The 20,808-nt window shown below is 39.0% G+C and overlaps 1 protein-coding gene across 3 annotated transcripts in view; it reads right to left on the bottom strand.

The window, feature by feature from the left end:
• The window catches only part of LIN28B (lin-28 homolog B), a gene marked incomplete at its 3' end in the record, with an annotated part of 76,926 nt that extends 56,670 nt beyond the window's left edge, over positions 1 to 20,256 (bottom strand). Inside the window, exons 1-3 of one of the 3 annotated variants that reach the window (XM_084890569.1) lie at positions 20,135 to 20,256; positions 11,089 to 11,137; positions 3,107 to 3,294 (exon numbers count right to left, since the gene is read on the bottom strand). In XM_084890569.1, the coding sequence (XP_084746695.1) occupies positions 3,107 to 3,294; positions 11,089 to 11,125 (225 nt within the window). In that variant the 5' untranslated portion in view covers positions 11,126 to 11,137; positions 20,135 to 20,256. Of the gene's footprint in view, positions 1 to 3,106; positions 3,295 to 9,968; positions 10,197 to 11,088; positions 11,138 to 19,241; positions 19,569 to 20,134 lie in introns of those variants that run through there. The other 2 variants (XR_014795586.1, XR_014795587.1) reach the window with 2 other exon arrangements.
• Between the last annotated feature and the right edge of the window lie 552 nt (positions 20,257 to 20,808).

The raw sequence follows: 20,808 nt of genomic DNA, 5'->3' as shown, positions 1-20,808 counted from the left end.
GTTTATTAATAGTCCACAAATATAAAATGATTTAAATCACAAGTTAACATTAGAAAGTCAAATGAATCTGTCATTTTAAACCACCAAGGGTCACACACCATCTTCAATCAGCAGAATTTCACTGCATATATCAAACACATAAAAATAGAAAAAGTACATTACCTAAGTCATGTGTTTATTTTGGAGGATCTGGTAACGTTAGAGAAATAGAATTTTGACTGTATTACTACCAACAAATTCTAGATTTATGTAACAATGAACACTTTCCTAGCAACTTAATTGTTTTTGATGTGCAGTTCTTTGCAGTCTATATTTTCAAAAGAAATACACACACACACACACACACACATATATACACACACACACACATATATATATATATTCGTGACTTAGCATGAATTTTAAAATAATTTATTTTTATTTCCTCGTGTATATAGTATTAAAAGTTTTCAAATATTTTTTTTTAAATCCAATGACACACATTTCTGAACACTCAAAAAACACTCATGTCATATATTTAAAATAATAAATAGATCTTGGTCCAGGAAAACATTTTAAAATTCCCTAAATACCCATGCTTATTCTTGCATAAAAAAAAAAAAAAGAATATAGAGACATAATAGGGGAGGGAATCTAATTTATAATTATACATAAAACCTAGTATGCTTTCAAAATGCTCAGACAGTAAAATTGTCAGCATAAATAATTTAAAAGATTTAAAAGACATTTATAAAATTGTCCAAGATTGCAATCTGATTGTATAAGCAAAAGCAATGTTCACATGATACTACACATATCATTTATGACCATCAAATTGTTCCTTGTAGTTGCTTGGCTAAAATCTGTAGGATTCCTGCCTTCTTCCAAAAAATTATTCATATAATTTATATGTAATAGACATTAAGTCACGATATAAGACAGAAACCCAGGTATCAAAGATGCAAAAAAATAAGGTGATTGATACCAAAGCAATTTTTTCCTAGATATATTTTTACCATAAAAAAATTCCCTAAAATATCACTTTCTAATTTAAAAGTTAAAGATTATCACTACCTGCCTTTTACATAACAAAAAAACACTAATACTTAGGTTTTATTGACTTTTTACATACTTCTTCCTAAGAATGTATCTAGATATATTCTGAAGAATACAAATACACATATTTAAGAGCATTTTTATCACATGTCATTTTAATATTGTTCTTTAGTAAACACATAATGTGTAACAGAAGATTAAAGCAAGTCTTTAATAATCAATTACTGTACACTGGAAATGGTTTACTCTCTATAAAACTTTCCCAGCAACATAACATTTCTAAATTTAGTGGCTCTAGTAATGTTTATCAATATATAACCATTAAACAGCTTAAATTTGGATGTCTTATGGTTCTAAATATTTAATTAGTAAGATGTCTGATATTTGAATATATTAAAGGTAAACACAGAAAACCAAATTATAACAAGGTGTGATCAAAGAAGAAAAGGGCTATTTTTTTCATTCATCTATAAAACAAATTTATGAGATCGTAAAGGACAATTTAACAACCCAAAGAAGGTTCAAAGGGGGGAAGGCCGGGGCCTGACAGAACTGGATCTGTCAGTGATTTTAGTCACTGCAGAAAATGTGGTTTCATTGTGCAATATAAAGTAGGAGGCATAAAATTCAGTAGCCTGTCTGTGCACTTCTATTTATGTATTTAAACCCTGTTTCAATTCACAGATTACGCTGATCCTTCCACATATAAACAGCCAATAATGATGGCCAGGCCTTTAGGAAAGGAAAACACACACCACACAGCAAGGTCAGGAAGCTACCAAGCACTACAGGACAACAGATCAAAACAGAATGGTTTCATGTGTTTCTATTGTTTATATACTTAATTTGGAGATGATATTCCTTTGGGAGAAAGGAGGTTGTACAGATTACCAGGAACATGCAACAGAGTATCAAATAAAATACATACTTTCCATGCAAACAGACTCTTTCCTGCATCTACTGTCAGTCAACCTGTAGTATATTGATAGCCATTCATTGAATCTTTTTTTAACTTAGATGTCAAGACAAAGTAAACCTCTTTACTCTTAAATCCCTTTACGCCTATCTAAGAATTACAGAGAATAGTTCTTTAACTTCCTTTAATGAAAGGATCAAACTTGCAAACTGTAAATTATCTTTTTTGCTATAAAAGAGATTAAGTAACAGAGAGGAGTGGATTGAAAGGGGATGAGGTATTAATTTGTTTCTGCGTAAAAAAAATTTAAAATGAGAAGCAATAACATTCGGCTCGGTATTAAGCATCTTAAAAAATTACAACACTCTATAAGGAATGGTGGAAATTTACCCCCAAGTAGCAGACTAGCACATTTTAAACATACAAGCTAGAGCCGCCTCTGGCCACATGTTTTTTTAGTTCAGTCTCTTAAAGAGACAGTATCCTTGGACACAAAGTCCTACACCAAACACATTTCTGAAACGTTTGCTTTCTAAGCATCCACTCTTAACACTTCTTCAAATCCATACTACGCTAACAGTGTTCTACTTGATTTTCGTGTAAAAAAAAAAAATCAAATTATTTTAACTTTTACATGTACAAATGACTACGGGATATGAACAGGGAAAGCTATAAAAGATGTCTCCAATGCAGGGACCTACAGATTTCAACAGCAAACTGCTGCTCGTGTGCTTTTAAACCCTAAAGCGGCCGCCGTTTCTCCATTCATTTACCTATTCATTCACTAGGCGTGGGCGACAGAGAACCTGGTAACGGACCACACCGGAAGCTGCACCGCTGCAATCTCACTGTCGGATGAAGGAAGGGAACTTGCAATGCAAGTCAACAAGCACCCAAGCAGTAAAATCTCAAAGATTTGACTTTCTGCTTAGGAAAAAAAAAAAAAAAAAATACTCAGGAAGGGTATTTTTAGGGTACAGATACCCTAAAAACTGTATTAACGCGTGACCAGGAGGAAGACTTTTGTCTTTCCATACACCCAAGGACGCCTGATTATTGTATAGCCATTGACAAAACTGCTCGATCAGCTCCACGTGGAGAAAGGTGAAGGGGGGGAGAGAGGATGGGGGTCGAGGGGGGGTGAGTTTGGCTTACTTGGTGCACGAACACATCGACTGGGATGTCCAAGGGGCTCCCCTCTCGGCTGCTCATGGAGATGAACCCGAACCCCATGCGCACGTTGAACCACTTGCAGTGGCCGGTGCCGTGCAGAACCGGGGCTTCCTCCTCCGCCGGCTGCGGCGGCTTCCCGGGCTCGTCGCCACCACCTTTGCCGGCGCCGCCTGAGCAGAACGGGACAAAAAAGCCAGTCAGTCCGCACCGCCGTCCGGTTCGTGGAAAGAGATGGGGGGGGGGGGGGAGGCTGGTTGGGGGAGACGGAGAAGGAAATAAGAAAACGCGATGAAACGGTCGACTCCTGCTTTCCTTCTACAGGAGATATTTAAAATGAAAATCGTTTAAAAAAGGAAGCGGGGGGGGGGGGGGGGGAAGCCCACGCTGTTCTATCGATCCACATCGCACTTGCACGGCTCTGTCCATACGTGTCCTTTTACACTCAATCCCCCCCCCCATCCCCCCCTCAGGCACACATTGCAGTACAGCGCGAGCGATACTTTACTTGCATGCTGCGGATTGAACACTGATCCCATTTACAAAGAGGAACGGCTCCGGCGGAGCCCTGCTCCGGGGCGGGCGCCGGGGAGAGATCGCGGGGACGCTGGAGCCCGCTCCCAGGCACACGCGGCGGCGGCGGCGGCGGCGGCGGCGGCGGCGGGTCCGGCGGTCTGCGCGGTGCACTCCCCTCCCCGCCCCCCACAGTCTCCATTAAAAGTTGGGGGTGGGGGTGGGGGGGAGGGGGCAGGTGTATAAAAGTTTCCTCGGGCTCCCTCACTGAAACTGCGCTCAATCACACTCACAACAATCCAAACAATAGCCCCGTGAAAAAGCTTTTCCCAGCCGTGAATCGGGGTGGGCGGTGCAGAACATTTTTGGGGGGATCGGTAACAATGGGCTGCAGAAAGCCCCCCCTGCGCCATGGAGGGTGGGGGGGGGGTGCCCGGTATTGGGGTATAAGGAGGAAGGGGGGAGGGGGTAACGGCCAGAGGAGGGTGGGCGAGGGGAAGGAGTGGGGGGGGGGGGGGAGGAATAGAGAAAGGAAGAGAGGAGAAAAATCACAGTAAAACAATAGAAAAGAAAATTAACCTTCGGCCATGTTGCCCCACGGGCCCTCGGCTCCCAACTCGTGAGACGAAAACTTTCCCTCGGCCCCGGAGCGGTCCTCGGCGTCAGTCTAACATCTTGATTTTGTGCGATCACACATTTAGCTCGCATGGTCTAACGTGCTTTCCCTCTTTTGATTTTTTTTTTTTCCCCTTCCCTCTTCTCTCTCTCTCTCTCTCTCTCCAGTTTCTGGCCCCCCGAGCACACGTGACTTTGTCAATTACATGCTTTCTGGCTACTAATTTCACCTCGGATCCTGAAGGGGCTGTGGCAGGAGGAAGAGATAACCAATCGCCATTTCATCTCTGCTGACATCGAAATAATTTATGAATGGACACGAAAAAAAAAAACACCTCAAAACGCGTTAACCTTAAAAGACACATTTAGGGCGCTTCTTTTACGATAAAAACAGAAGGCTGAGGTCGTGCTTTTATCTAAAGCACAACGGAAGGTCCTTGGGAATCATTAAAAAAAAAAAACACAAAAAACGGAGCACAGTCATACATGTGCACACGCGTGCCTTCCACAGAAGCCTGTCCAAATCATCTCATTTAGGGGGGGAAAGAGCCATTTAGTAAATAAAGCAACCGAGGTTTACGCTGTGAGACCATAATCAATAAAATTAATTAATTAATTTTAAAAAAAATAATTCAGCAGCTCGACAGCAGTAACCCGGCTTGGGACGCACATCTATTTAATTCAGTCTTAGGAAATATGTAATTGACAAAAGATCTAATTAAACCGAATGACATCCCCATGAAAGTTTAGATAATGATAATAGGCACCTACAATAAGACAAAAAAAAAAAAGCACACGATTACCTGAAGGAGCCCCCTCATTCAAATTGAAAAATCCTACTAGAAAAAAAAAAATTCAAAATGAAATCCTACTACAAAAAAAAAAATCACTTATCACCTTCCTGTGAAGTCAAATTGTGTGGAGGCTGATCAATTGGCCACATTTTGTGGGAGGGGGCCGGTGAAGAAACCGTCCTTCACAGGTTTCCCCGCCATCTCTTTCCGGGGGGAGGAGAGGTGATTAATGACTTCCTAAATAACAGCCCCGTTTTCCAGCTCAACGTGTGGAGCGAACCTCCATCACTGGCGATTGTTCCCCAAGAGCCAGGGGAGGTAGGGCGGGAGGGGGAGGGGAGCGCCGGCCGGGAGGTGCGGAGGGGCGGCCGGCAGAGGCGGCTGCAGAGCTCAGAAAGAGGTGGGGGAGGAAGGGGAAAAAAAAAAAAAAAAAAAAAGGGCGCCGGTGGGGGGAAGGGTAAAGGAAGAGAGGCAAGGGGGAGACAAAAAGGTAAATGCATAGACTAATGGACTGGACCGTGGCTTTTTACCCGTGGACGGGAAGAGTCGGAATGAATGAAAATGTAATAACGGATTAGGCGCCTACCCCCGTTTCGCCCTCCCCGGTTTCAAAATGCTTTCCTTTTACCTTTCAAATCGGTTCAAACGATGGCAGATTACTAGATACCAACACCAAGGTTAACCGCCCTCATCGAATGCTACAATAACTGTTATGGATCAAGTAGAAATGGCTTGTTTCCTTTAAGACGGAAAGCATCGCCCGTTTTTTCAAACATTTAAACGCGCCGCTACACTTTCTCCCCCTCCCCAACCCCCATCTTCTTAAACAAGCAGTTTACAGAGAAAACTGAACAGATACCACTTCCCTTAGGCGACGCTGCCGAGCTGACCCTCCCCCACCAAACCCGCAATCCCCTCGGGTGTCTCCAAACATGTCCACACGGCTAACTCTTAACACTCCCAACCGACACTGTTTCCCAGTCACTGAAATGCAGGCAGCCTGAATCCAAGACCTTTTTGGAAATCCACAAATGGTATCTATGCACATTTCCTCATACTGAACAAGCAAATACAATATAAATGTACCCTATACTAATTGGTTCAGATCTGAAATAAGTGGATGTATATACAAGTATATGCTGTTTTCGGCAGTCTGTGGTAAAAGGCTTCAATAAAGACAGATGAATTTGTAAAAAAAACAAAAAACAAAAAACAGGTTTTTTGTCTTTATTTTGTTGTCTCCCACGAAAGGGAGTATAAATCTTGGTGGGGTGGAAAGAAAAAACATGAAAAATCCAAATGATTTGGAACGAGTTAACAAAAGCTCAAAGCTCTCAAAAAAATTATTTGTTAACAAAACATTTACTAGGCATTATTTTAATTAAAAAAAAAGCAATTGATTACATTGACCTATAATGAAGTAACTTTAACAAGGGCATTCATTCCAGGTTAAACATTTCACGTGATACAAAATAGAAAATACTAACATAACAAAGTTATGTACCTTTTAAAAATAGTTTAAATGACAGGTTTACTTTTTAAAAAAATCAACATCTGGGTAACAAAAATAATCTGGAAAAGTATGCATGTAAATTGAGGGGGAAAGCTATTATTCACGTAAAACCAATTGTCATAAAATTCACAAGCCAGTACAGTTTAGTTGTCAATAACATACATTTATAGTACCCCCTATTTTATCTGTAAGTTTGTCTTAATTAGAAAAGTTTAATAAAATCAGAAACCATAGGTGGATTCTGAATCCTTATTTATTGTTAAATTAGATGAAATTCAAACCTACCCAATACACAGCTTACACGTGTGAAATAGCATAACTCAACCACACAGTATGATAGGAGAGTCAGTCTTGCCTGATTGGGGGCCTCCAGTATTAGTGGAATTAAGGTAGCGTTCACTGGACTGGTCACTGGTGTCAGAGGTTATCGACTCATTCATTTCCTGAGAGGGACATCAGCCTTTCAAGTTGTGTTAGAAGGCTTTTTCCAACTGGGAACTCTGAGAAATCCTCTAATGTTCATTCACAAAGAATTTAAGGCAACTGCATTTACATACCTGGGGGGTGGGTAAAAGAAAGGGGGAGAGAAGGGAGGGAAGAGAGGGAGAAGGAAGGGGGAAGGAAATTGGGGAGAAAAGTGAACAGACAGACACTGAGCAAATGTCCCCATTTCAGGGATATGGCACTATCTTTTACATAGATTGGTCTTTTCTTTCCCACACCCTTGTCTTTTGAGCCTAAGATCCTTTTATAAAACTGAACATAATCTCTTTAAGCTCAGAGAAAGCGTCTTTCACATAAAATGGTCCTATGAATCTCCTTAGAATGCTTTCCAATTTGTCACCTTCCTGAAGTCTTCTGGTTTTAATATTTTTCTCATTTCCTACTTGATTTTAGTGCCAGAAAGACCTGTGCTTGACTCAAAACGCATGTTTTATACTCGTGAAAGCCAAATGTTTCCGTAAGTTGATTTATCATAGTTCTTCCAAAATATCTTTTTAAAAAATGAGTTCAAATAGATTACATAGATTTTTAACGCACTGGGGGTAAAAATGAAGTAAATAACCTATCATGTGCCCATCGGGTACCACAATCTAAGGCTTCTACATTAAAAAAAAAAAAAAAAGCAAAGTGCACATGTTCTTGGTCGTTTTTTTTTGTTTGTTTGTTTGTTTAGTTTTGTTTTTAATTCCAACCGTGCAAGGCAAGGAGCCAGAAGAGGTGCCACAGCCCACCGTCGTTGTTTTCCCATAAGCAATGAGTAACTTTTATCAAAGCAGAAACAAGGCTTAGGTCCTTAAAACGAAGAGGAGGGGCTGTAACAAAACTGCCGGGAGCGGCTCCACCGGGGCTCTTCTCCCGGTAGAGGAGCCGAGCGGGGTCTGCAGCCCCAGGGCTGGTCCGCAGCTCAGCGATTTCACGCGCAGTTCGCGCCCCAGGGCCGCCGAGACCCCCGGGCCAGCCGAGCGGCCCTTTCCCTCCACCTCCATCCTCCCCGACACTTCCTTTCCTTTTTCTCGTCACCTTCCCCTTGATTCAGCACATCACCACCTCCTCTTTAGAAGTGGGACCCTTCCGAAGGCTAATGATTTCTCACTAATGAATGGATTTTTACATGTGTTCCTCTCTCCCCCCTCCCCCCACCCGCCAAGAATACCAAACAAAGGAAACCATTGCCTTTACCACCGTGGAAGGCAACCCTTGGCACAGCCTACTACTTTTACTGCATTTCCAGATGCAGTATGTATAATGTGATGCCTATTTATCTGGGAGTTATCAGTCTCGGAAATCTAAGATAAGGGAGGTCAAAGGGGAAGGAATCAGAACCCCAGAAAAGGGCCACTAACACCGTACTCTCCCCGCCTCACACCCCCCCCCCCCCCCCAATCACCACCCACCCCGGCAGCGCCTAGAAGGGAAAGGTCGCCAGACTCCTGGCGCCGGTGCCGTAGGGCAGCCGCGAAAACAGCGCCGGCACCTTTGCAGGGTCAGAGAAAGCCCTCCGACCGGCGAGGGGGCGGCCGGGGGCGGTTTTAGGGAACCTGCTCTCTGGCCTCGGCGACTGTGGTTTCCCAGCTCCAAAGCTGCACGTCGGGCAAACTGTTCCCGATTCCTTCCCATGGAGATCTCAGCGAACTACTAAGCAAATAACTTTCTTAAAATTCTTAACAATACGGAATCAAATGAAAGGAGTACTCCCCTGGGTGCCTTGATCTTATAATAAAGGCACTTCAGAATATGGGGGGGGGGGGGGGGCATTATGTTTTTTGTTTTCAAAAAGCAAAATTCCCTTTTATTTAATTTCCAAATCTGGAAGGAAAATTCTCTGGCTTTTAACAAAATTCTTCCCTCTTGAGAATTTTTACATAGTTGTAAATCTCTAAAAAAAAATTTTCTTAAATATCTTAACACATATTTCCCCAGGTATAATTAAATAAAATTATGGAAATAAAGGAAACTATTAGCACATACTTTAAATTTTCCAAATTGCTTTCAACACTTCAAAAAAGAAACATTTGCAAATGTTTCCTTCTCTTTGACCAGCTATGTTTTGGCTATGTATTTGTAGCAATAAAATTAATTCAGAAAAAGGACATTATTTTAGGGGCATCCATTTTGTAAAAAGTTTCCTTAAAACAATTGACACAGAAAAAGAAAATCCTGTTTCATTACCACACTCCCCCAATGAAAAGGAAAAAATAACCAAAACATTTTTCTTACATGATTTTAATGAGGGCAGAAATAGGTTAGAAAAATCATTTTGTAATAAGCTCTCCATTATTTTGCCCAGAATAGCACAAAGGAAGCTTCTTGTTTTATATGAAAAATGAGCCATTATTTTTCATCTGTACCAGTTGAATCTGTATGCTTCATAATTTAAACATAGTTTTGCGGTAAATATTCTGTCTGTATAAATGACACTAAAGAATGTAAATAAGTATTCTTTCCCCTCCAAGGCAATGAGTGAAAGTTTATTATAACTTAATGTCATCAAAAGAAATAGATGAAATAAGAGAATGAACTGTTTTCCAGGTATTTATTTTAACATTTCCACTTTGGCTTTCTTTGGGAGAAGGGGTCAGGTGTGTGGAACATGGGAAGGAAAGAACAGGAGGGGAATAAAAGATGAGGGGAGTGGGAAGAAATCAGGTTTTAAAGATGCTTGTGTGGGAAGCAAATCTGTGGAGAAAGAACATCCAGCCAGAAACTGGAAGCCAGAGTTCTGGTCCCACTTGCTGACCTTACTAATTACTAAGATTCTCTGGCCTCAGTGACTTCATTTGCAAAGTGAGGAGAGACTGGGCCAATAGATGTTCAAGCATTTCAGTTTAAATGTAATCCCTGGAAATAAGCACTCTTTTCGGTGAAAGTGGATCCTCTCCCAAACAACCCCTTTTTAATCGCAAGGAAACACAGACATGAAACTTTATTGCAGTCACTTAACACATTGGTGTTAACATTGTTTCCCAACAGAAAAGAAAAAGGTTATCTGGCTTGTCTCCAGTTTGCCCCCCACAGAAAAACCACAGTCTACAGTTATCAGAAACTAGCTGGTAAATTAAAATATTGTAGCAACTTTTCAGAATCTTCTTTTTCATGATACTCATTAGAGCATCATCTCCATGTCAAAGGATTCACTCTAGAAAAAAGGAAAGTGTTTGTCAAATGGCAATGCCTATCAGTGGTTTCCTCATTAAACTTTTTGATCCCTACCATTTTCCTCGTGCTACCTACAATCTTAAATTTGATAAGCTATTTAATAACAGAATAACGTCTTTTTACTTAAACTTATTTAATGATCAGAAACTTTGTTATATCATAGCTTTTAAATGTATTTTCATAGTAATATCAGTCAATAGAGCCAAGATATTAATTTCATCAGAGCCAAAAATAGTGTTATAAGTTTTAAGTGAATTTCAGTAATTTTGGAAAATAGTTATGTACCCAAAATCCAGGTTTATATACACCTAAATAAATGAAAATATATATACCAAAATAAGTCCAGGTTTAAAGTGTTAAAAGTTCAAATGCCTCATTCTTGCAGTATAATAAGAAACAAATATGACACAAGTTCATGAAAATCACAATAAATGGAGCCTTTCCTAGACTAGTGAAATTCCCTAATTCTCTGAAAAAATGTTCTATGTTATGGTAACTTATTTGAAAACAGTACCAACTCTCTATCTTTAAATTAATTCAGCCTATGGGTGTTTCAAAAATGAACAAGCTACAAATAATCTTCATTCAGCTACATAAGCATATAATTATTTATTTTGCCTAAGTTATGTAAAAACCCACAAAATCCAACGCTGCTAAAATCAGGAGGAAAAGCAGTTAATGAGGATATTTCATCCCTGCATACTGGTGGGAATATCAGTTTCCAGGACAGAGTTAGTTGGAGTACAGTGGAATATGGTACCCATCTTGCCAAAGTGAGTTTCTGAAGGCTGTCAAGTTTCTTATATGCCTCTAGCGATCTTTTCAAACATAAGTTAAATAAATTATTTATTTGGGGGGAAAAATAGACTCACCTGGGGCTGATGAAAACTGGTTGAATGACCTCATCATCTTCTGAAGAACCTAAAACCAGAAAACTCAAGTTAGAACTACATTAATTGCCTATCCAATTGCCTCTTCATCAGCTTAATGGCTCATTAGAAAGCAATAAAATGCCTAGGTTTTGACTCTGTGAAGTCAAATTTAAGACTCACCTAGCAATATTAGGTAGATAACCAATTGGCATACAAGTGTATGCCTACACTTACGCCTTTTATTACTATTAAAGGACACTGGTTTAAAAAACATTTTAAACAAGACCATTAAGATGTCAAATATCCTGATTTCATCAACAATGCAATTACATTTTTAAAATATTTCATATTACATTGTAATTCAAGAATCCCATTTAAAAATATTTTTTTATTGATTTCAGAGAGAAAGGGAGAGGAGAGATAGAAACATCAATGATGAAAGAAAAACCATTGATCCACTGTCTCCTGCAAGCCCCCTACAGTGGATCTAGCCTGCAACCTGGGCATGTTTCCTGATGGGAATCTAACCAAGAGCTCCTGCTTCATAGGTCCATGCTCAAATACTGAACCATGGTGGCTGGGTAAGAATCCCTTTTTTTTTTTTTTTTTTTTTTTTTTTTACTAACACTTAAGAATCAACCTAACCTACAATATTGTGCTTCTTGATGAACTTATTTATTCCCTTCAGATATGCTTTAGATAGAAGATAAACCATGAGAATCTAACTGTGGTACTACAACATTGACATTAGGTCTCTCTCTGTTACATTCAAATATCCTTTGTGAAAAAATTATTTTAGTAGTAATTCATTTAATCATTAAGTACATTTAATTAATTCTCATTAACCCAGATTTTAAAAAGCAACAGTTCTTATTTAAAAAATACGAATACCTTCTGAAATATCTAATATATCTGCTAGCATATGTCACAACACAGTAACACTTGCAGTAAAGAGTTTACTCAGTAATGGAGTATAGCAATTGGAAAACAAACTCCTGATAGCCATTGAATTATCATTTTTATCCTCAAGTTAGTTACTAAAGTTTGGAAAATAGATCTGTTTGAACATGCATCCATTCACCTGCTATCACCCAGGGTTGTCTTTGTTCCCTTAAACTAAGTTTTACATGTCATATCTACTCACAAAATAAGCCATTATGTGTAAGTTCTGTAAGTGCAATTTAATTTTTTTCTCAAAACTAAATGGAGCCCTGGTAGATGTGGCTCAGTTTGGATGGAGCATCATCCCATGCACCAAAAAGTTGCAGGTTTGATCGATCCCCAGTCAGCGCATAGATAGGAGGCAACCAATCGATGTTTCCTCTCTCACATTGATGTTTCTCACCTTTCCTCTTTCTCTAAAAACAATAAACATATCCTCAGGTAAGGATTAAAATAAAATAAAAAAGCCCAAATGGAGGATTTTCCAAGTTCAAAGTTATTTTGAATGTTGACCCAAGATTCTTCTTATAACGGATGACAATTCCACTGAGTAGAATGTGAATAGAGGAAGAAAGAATGTGAACAAAAGGACATGAAACTCTACATTAAATCCTGTGTTTACAACCTAAAGACAGAAGATGATGACAGACCCTAATGTTAATAAAATTCATTAAAACATTTGAAATAGAACTTTCCTTTAGATTGGGCTATATTAAGTTTTACTTTGCACACTATGTTTCTGCAGGGCTTTATTTAAATATTATGTACACATAATTTTTGCAAAACCATAGGTCATGTTTTCTTTATTCTAATAGCCCACAGTCCATGCTTAATTTTCTCTACTTATATTTACAGAAAAGTTCAAAACAACATATTCTAAAGATACAGAAAAGCAATCGATAAAGTTTGATAAAATTTTAATTCATATAAATTATTATAAATGGTAGCTTTAAAAGTAAAAATCAAATGGCATGATGTTATTTAAGAACTCTATGAGCTGAGTTTTAAAAAAGGCAATCATTTGGAATGATAAAGATGTTCACATTTTTCACTGTCCAAACTTAGATATGATAGTGTTTTGTTTTGTTTTTTATAGTTTGAATATCTCCTTCCAAAGGAAAAGATGGAATTATAACATAGACATTAATTGATATAGTTCCCTGATGTTAATGGTACAAAATTTTTCAAAAATAAGTTAGTAAAGAATTAAGTTTAAATATGAATATTATACTCCATCCAATATTTACTGAACAATTATAATAAGATGAGATAGGTAAATGTTACATAAAATATTTATATTAAATGTTCATATTCTTATTATAGGTGACTACTAGAAATAAAATAACAATAAAAGAATTAAAATAATTCCTTAAATGGATGAATAATAATAAAAAAACACAGCTATTTGTAGTTTTATACATGCCTGTATTTATTTAATACTATACTTTGGAGTAAATATTAAAAAACAAAAATTTAATTAAAATTGTGATATGCTAGAATATACTTCTCTGACCCTTCACTAGAAATACCTATTCATTTTTATCTCCACTTCAATCTATTTTTCTTATTGTTACACACTAAGTACATTGCTTTTACCATCTAATACTGTACTGAAATTGACTATAATAAACCCAGGAAAATGTTGTCTCTCCACATGGATTTTATGCTCTATGTTGGCAGGGATTGTATAGATTTAGCACATCATTTTAATCTTGGCATTCTTTGGGGTTTAATACACATTTTTAAATGAATCAATAAGTAGTTAATGTGTTTTTGAACCTGGCTAAACCATCTGTAGAATAGCTTACTATGAAATAAATTAATTTGTGTACATTTTCTTAAAAAGCATCTTTTTTAAAAAGAGAATGTGCTAGGTACTTAATTGTTTGACTATTATAAATACAAAACATTTGCATATAATGTGATTTCAAGAATTTTATTTAAAGTATATGTACTTACTGTTGTAAAATTGCCTAACTGATGAACACTATTACAAATACTCTTAGACTTCATACTTACTACTACAATATATAAGAATATTTTTCTCAAGTACTTGACATATTGTTAATCTACTATTGTAACTATTCAATATAAAGGAAAATGATTACTACTACAAATTATACACTCCTTTAAAAAAAAAAAATTGCCAATTAAGCTGTTGAGCCCAGAGAATTGAATAATAAGTAAAAACACTACTATAACATGTTACTCAGAACTTTATTTCAATTCCATTTCCATCATGTTAATCTTCCTCTCTAATATTAATATGCAAGTTACTTTAAATTTTCAAGAATGATTTAGTAATCAAGAATATTTACCAATATAAAAGGAAAATTATTTCATTTATTCTCATCATTATAATTTCTCAACATTTAAAAAATGCTATAGAAAACAACTTTAGTTTCTCATTATCAGTATTTTCTAAAATAATGTAAGTATAAGATACATTATAGTTTACTACGAAAACATTCACTTTATGGTTTATAACAAAAATTTTAGTCTATTTACAATATGACAATTATGATCGAAGTAAATACATTATTTGAAAAGTAAACACCAATGTAACTTTTCCTTCCTAGAAGAATAATTAGGGTAAAAGTTTTTGAATAACTCTACTTAAAATCATAGAGCAAACATCCTATATAAACACCAGATAGAAACCTAAAGCATAATACTTACTTAGATTACTATAACAAATATAACATCAACACATTACCTAAAATATTAAATGTTGGAGTTCAATATTGAAATTAATGTGTTTTTTAAATCTTTGTTGAGAGTATTACAGATGTCTCCTTCCCCCTCCCCCCCATTACCAGCTTCCACCCTATTCTATTCCTAACCCACCAAGCCTTCACATCCCTGTTTTCAGTATCCATAGGTAATGCATATATGCATATAAGATCTTTGGTTAATCTCCCCCCCCCCTTTACACTGTCCTCTAAAGAAATGTTTACTATGTATTAAAACCCTTCACTGTAATTACTTTTTGTGAATTAGTCAACAGAATTCAAATGCTGCATAAGCAAAATCAGGATAGATTGTGTAATTCAACTGAACATTCTACTGTAATTTTACCTATAACTGAAATACTCTACCTTTAAATATATACAGGTACAGACAATTTTTAAAAAATGATCTACTTTAAATATATTTACATGGGACTTTATACAATTGAAAAATCATAAGTCCTGGAGTGTTAAAACAGGAAACTTCACATTTGGTGAAATATTTTGAACATTTTCTTGAGAGAAAGAAAAATTTATATAACTTAAGAAAAATATTTCAAAACTATATTTTTATAATTATGAATTAAATTATAATATATAAACAGTTAAGCTAAAATTAGAGGCTAGTATCTCTAATATTGCTAAATTACATAGATGAGTTTAACTTTCTCAACCACTTTCAAATTGAAATTTTAGTGGTTTCATATAAGATATTGGCAGATCTAGAATACTCTTCAATTAAGTGTGGTAGAAAATAATTTATTTTAGAAAATAAACTTCAATGAATATTAAGTCAATTGACACATTGTCTAAAATTGTTTAAAGGCACTGAGTATAGCACAATAGTTAACTGGTAAGAACAATTCTTTAACTTAAATGTGAAAGTTGTAACACAGTTGAGCTATAGCACAGTTGGTTCAGTGAAGGCAATAGTTTGTATTTTCCACAGTATTAAATAGTTCCATAAAAAAAAAGATCACAGCTGAATAATTGAAAAGGTCACTTTAAATAACAAATTTTGATTTTAAATTAGAGCCAAAATAATGGCAAAATTTCAGTTTAAAAAGATAATCCCATATTTTGAAGGCCCACCATAACTTTAAAGATAGAAACTTTAATGTACTCTCTTGGTATGGTGGGGGGAAAAAAGGATTCCAATTAAACTTGAAAACCTCTATGTAATCAAGAGATGTTTTAAAGACTGCTAATCTTTATGTCACTGCCAGCAATCTAATGGTGTAGTAAGTATAATATTAAATAAAACAATAGGACATTAATTAGCAGAGATTATACCAAGAGGTTAATGCAAAAAAAAAAAAAAAATAGAGCATAATTTACAGGTTTTCTAAAATTTTTAATCTATGAAAAGCCTGTTTTTAATTTACTCAATATAGGATATATTAGTTGAAATGTTTTTGCAGAGTATAAAAAAATGTAAAAGGAATGTTTGAAAATATAAAAGCATTTGGCTTTTGCATTTCCACTATCTGTAAGAGAAATACTAATTTAAAAGCATCTAGAAAATTTAAAACATGTTTTTCCATCATTACAACTGGTCATACAACAGTATGCCCTTTTTTCTATATAATTAAGCTTTTGTTCAGCCATGACAAAACTGGAAACTGATTGCTTGAAAATGAGCTGCATGCCCTTTGTCCTGGTTGGTCACCTTTGACCTTTAATTTGATGATCCTGCATATCAACCCATTCTATTTTTAGGAAAATAATGTCAAAGTTCTATTTCTAAAATAGCACTTTTTACTGAGATATTAAATGTATCATGGCATTCTTTTGCAGGTAATTTCTATGATGGTTTCATATCAGTGTTCAATTTAGAAATATTGTAGGAAGTGACAGCCTGGTGTTTGTCCTGCTTCAAACAATAGAAAATTTGCCCAAAGTACTAAGACCATTATAATGTCAAAATGTACTGGTATATATTTCTATTTAGAAAATTACATATGTTATTATAGTTTCCAGGTAGAATTTATTTCATGAGTTATTTCTAATTTGATTAATTTTGGTAACACGTTTTGATGATGGTTTGGATAGTGCCAGACTAAACCTGAATCAAAAATTGCAAATATCAAATTCATACTCAACCTTATTGTGGTATCAACTAAAATTCTGCTTTTTGTAAGAACTCATTAGTTGCTTAAGTTGTTTTTAAAATCTTGTCTTCCTTTGCAAGTAGCAGCTTTCAAAGAAAGAGAAAATATCTAGCATTGATTTCATTGATTAAACTGACAGTATTCAAAATCAATGTTATACAGTCAGGAATAATATTTCTCTATCACAGTTTCTGATTGAATCCAACCCAGCTGGGTAAAAAGAATACATTAAAAAGTATATATGAGATATATGTATATATTTCTTACAGTGATGATGTTACTTGAACCTCTACAATTTCTGTGTGGTTTTTCAGTCAGATTTAACAGTGACCAATATGGCTGTCTTGGTTCAGCACTATGGTCAGCGACTTCATAGAGTCACTGTCAGATAAATCCAAGTCTGTATATTATGGTCCAGTTTCTCAAATTAATGTGTTTCTATATTTCATATATTCCTAAATACGCTCATATAAATAAATCTTAATTTTTGATGTGAAAAAATTTCATTGTTTTGCTTGGCAAGCTAGAAATTCTTTTTTACCTTGTGGTTCATTGAAAACAGTACTTATTTGGAAAGAAAATGTCACTTTAGGAGGCAAGAAAATAAGATACAGGTTCTAAAGCATTTAAATATAAAAACTCTGGGCACTTATGGGCTATACTATTTTAAAAGAAAATTAGATTCTTAATTACCAAATAAGAAAATTCTTTTAAGTGACCCAAAATTTGTAATGTTCATTTATACTCAACAGTTTTAATTACTTCTAAACAGATTCATCTTTGAATGTCCACTTTCCTTTTTGAATCAACTCAACTCTAGTTTAAAGATCATTTACAGTCCCCAAATTCAGTAGTTATAAATAACACTTCAATTATTTTAAAGAGATATCAGTGCTATACCCGACAGGCAGCTGTTATGCATGTTTTATTTAATAACTTAAGTTTCCCTTAATCATGGTTTGTTAATTATGATAGCAGTATTTCAAATACTCCCCTCCCCCCCCAAAATGACATGATCAGATACCAAACATTACCAAATATCAGACAGATAAGATATGTTTAATCTTCTTTTCTTGGGAATAAATGGGTAAAAAAAAAAAAACACACCCTTAAATCCACTATATTTACTAAAATTCTGGTGGTTTTTTAGAATTTACATGTGCAACATACTTTAAATTAAAATCCAATCTCCTTCACTTACAAAGAAGTACAATTGACAGTATCTTTCTCATAACCCAGAATTATTTAAGTACTTATTAATTTCACAATAAATTTTTCATTGTTCCTGAAAGAAGTTTGGCATAGACATATAATAAGACACTACAATTTGACAAGGATTAATGAAAATTGATCTTTGAATCATTTGGTTCCAGATCTATTAAAAATACCTAAAATAGTTCTAATAATATGTACTACAAATTTACTCAGATCCTTAAATTCTTGACATGTGATTATCAAGCAATGATTAGTTGATTCTATTTATAAAATGGCAAAGTTAAATGAAGTATTTTATTCATTGTAGTATCTTCACCTCACCTCCAAGTACTAGAAAGAGGCCTGTGTCAGTTTAATTTCCAAAGCTCTTGAAGAAATTTAGACATACCAGATTGTTCTATTTCATACATTCAGAGATAAAGAATTTGGGAAGAAATGTCCCCCAAATGGACAAAAGTCTAATAATTAATCTAAAGGAAATACTGATCATTACAATTCTGTTAATTTATGACTACTCTATCAAATCTGTGCAAAACCACGGCCAAAAGAATCCCCCCAAAACCCTAAATAGCATACATTTTAAAACAACCAAATTTGCATATTCAAAATTACATTAACTGGCTTGTTTCCAAAAATTCAATTTTAAAGTTTTCCCAAAACCTTCTTATAAAAATTCAATTGTGATATTTTAACAATGATTCTTGAACTTAACCATTTGACTTACCAACAGATGCATTTTATAAAAATAAAAAATAAAAAAAAAGCGTTTTTGCATTACCACCTAGCTAAATATAAACGGGCACAAAAAACGACACGAGGCGAAAACACTCTCAATCATCTTCTGCCAACAATGTTACACATCTTCTAATCCCGGCACATGCCATGTTAAGTTCCACAGTATTTGTGGCCAAGAAATAAATATAAACACCAACGTAATTTATTTTCCCCTGGTATTAACGATTGTACAAAAATCCTCACTGGATGCTTGAGTGTTGTGAACCGCACCAATACCTAGCACCCTGAAAACCCCCCCACAAAAACCTGTGGGTGGAAACGCGTGCAGAGAGCGAGCAGAAAGGAACCGGAGGAAACGCAGGCTCCCAAGACCTGTCTGTTACGTGAAGCAATCCAAAATGGCGGCCTTACTATTACTTACATTTGAGGAATTCCCGCAGTGAGGACATGAAATGCATACTGCCCGGGATTACTCGAGAGCGCTCAATGTTCCCCAGCGTGCAACTTAAAGCAAAGTTCCTGGAGCACAAAGCCTCCTCGCAAGGCACCCGCACCCCGGGCTCCAGGCGGCAGTCAGTGCTCCTGCAGAGGCATCGCTGCTTCTCCGGTTGCTTCCTTTGCAGAAGCGACCTAAAACCCTAGTGCGTTTTTCTCCGTCCCCCGCGAACGCTTCATTTTAATCCACGAATGTGCACCCCCGACACCGAAGCCACAAGGATCCCCGACGCCCGCCGGCCACAAAGCGGCTCGGCGGTGGGGCGGGCGGGGTGCGGGGAGGACAGGTGCGGCGCCCCCTGGCGACGCGGGCCCGCGGGTGCGAGCAGCGCGCTCCGGCCGCGCGACCCCGCCGCCGCCGCCGCCGCCGGGACCCCCGCCCGCCTCGCCATCGCCCCAGCCGCCGGCCCCGCTCCTCCTCCCCCCGCCCGGTCCTCCCGCTCCCAGCCCGCCGGCCGCCCGACGGGGCTGCCGCGGCCACCCCGGCCGGCCGCGCACACGAGGCCGGGATGCCTCGCCCGCACCAGGCGCGCGGACCCGGCGGCGCGGAGCCGGGCGAGAAAGGTGTGAACCCGGAAGTACATCGCCCGCCCGCATCTCGGGGACACCTCGCGGGCCATCCATCAGGGCCGGCGAGGGAGGGACGGGGTCCCGCGTCCGAACGGCCACCGGCCGCGAGCCCTGTCCCCTCCGGGGCGCGCCGGGCCCTGTCCTCCCGCTCCGGGGCGCGCCCCCGCCTCGCCGCCGGCTCCCCGGCACCGAGCGCCCCTCGACGCTGCTCACGTGCCCGCAGGCCGGGCCGCGGGGCGCGCTGCTTACCTGCAGGGCCGCATGGTCGCCCGCTAGCCCGGGTGTGAGCGGGGGTCGGGGTGCGAGGACGCGGGTAGCGTTCAGCCCGGGGTCCGGGAGGGGAGCGGGACGGAGGAAGGGGCCTGCGGCCGGTCCCTTCCAGGGGGAGCGCGGCCGCCGGGCCCCGGAGCGCGTGCGGCGCGGCCGGGAGGGTCAGCACATTGTGAGCCGCGGGGGGACGCGGCGCGGCGGGGTCGGGGAGGGCGGCGATCGGTGGCCGCACGCGGAACCCGCGGTCGCCGCCGCCGCAGCCCGGCGGGTGGCGGGGCGTGGCGGGGGCGGGGGGAGGAGGAGGTGGGGTCGGGCCGGCTGGGGGGCCGCGGGGAGCGGCGGCGACACCCGGCAGCTCGACTCGCGCCCTGCGTCAGGCGGCGACACGCGCACACCTGCCCGCCGCCGCGGCCGCTCCCGCTGCGTCATTGGCTGCCGGCGCCGAGCGCGCGAGATTGGACTTTCCATTCATTCCGGCGCCGGGCGTGCGCGCGTGCGCGCGGCGGGGGCCGAGCTCTCCCCGCGGGCTGCCGGGGGCGCGCGCCGCCGTCCTCCGACCCGGAGGCGCGTGCTCGCGCGGGCGGGGGCGCGCACGGCCGCTGCTCCCGCGGAGGCAGCTGGCGGGGGAGCTTGTCTCTCCTCGGGGGGTGCCG

The sequence above is a fragment of the Pipistrellus hanaki genome (assembly GCF_964339955.1).
Source record: "Pipistrellus hanaki genome assembly, chromosome: 7".
Lineage (NCBI taxonomy): Eukaryota > Metazoa > Chordata > Mammalia > Chiroptera > Vespertilionidae > Pipistrellus > Pipistrellus hanaki.
The sequence above is the reverse complement of the archived record's forward strand: the minus strand, read 5'-3'. Positions and strand labels throughout refer to the sequence as shown.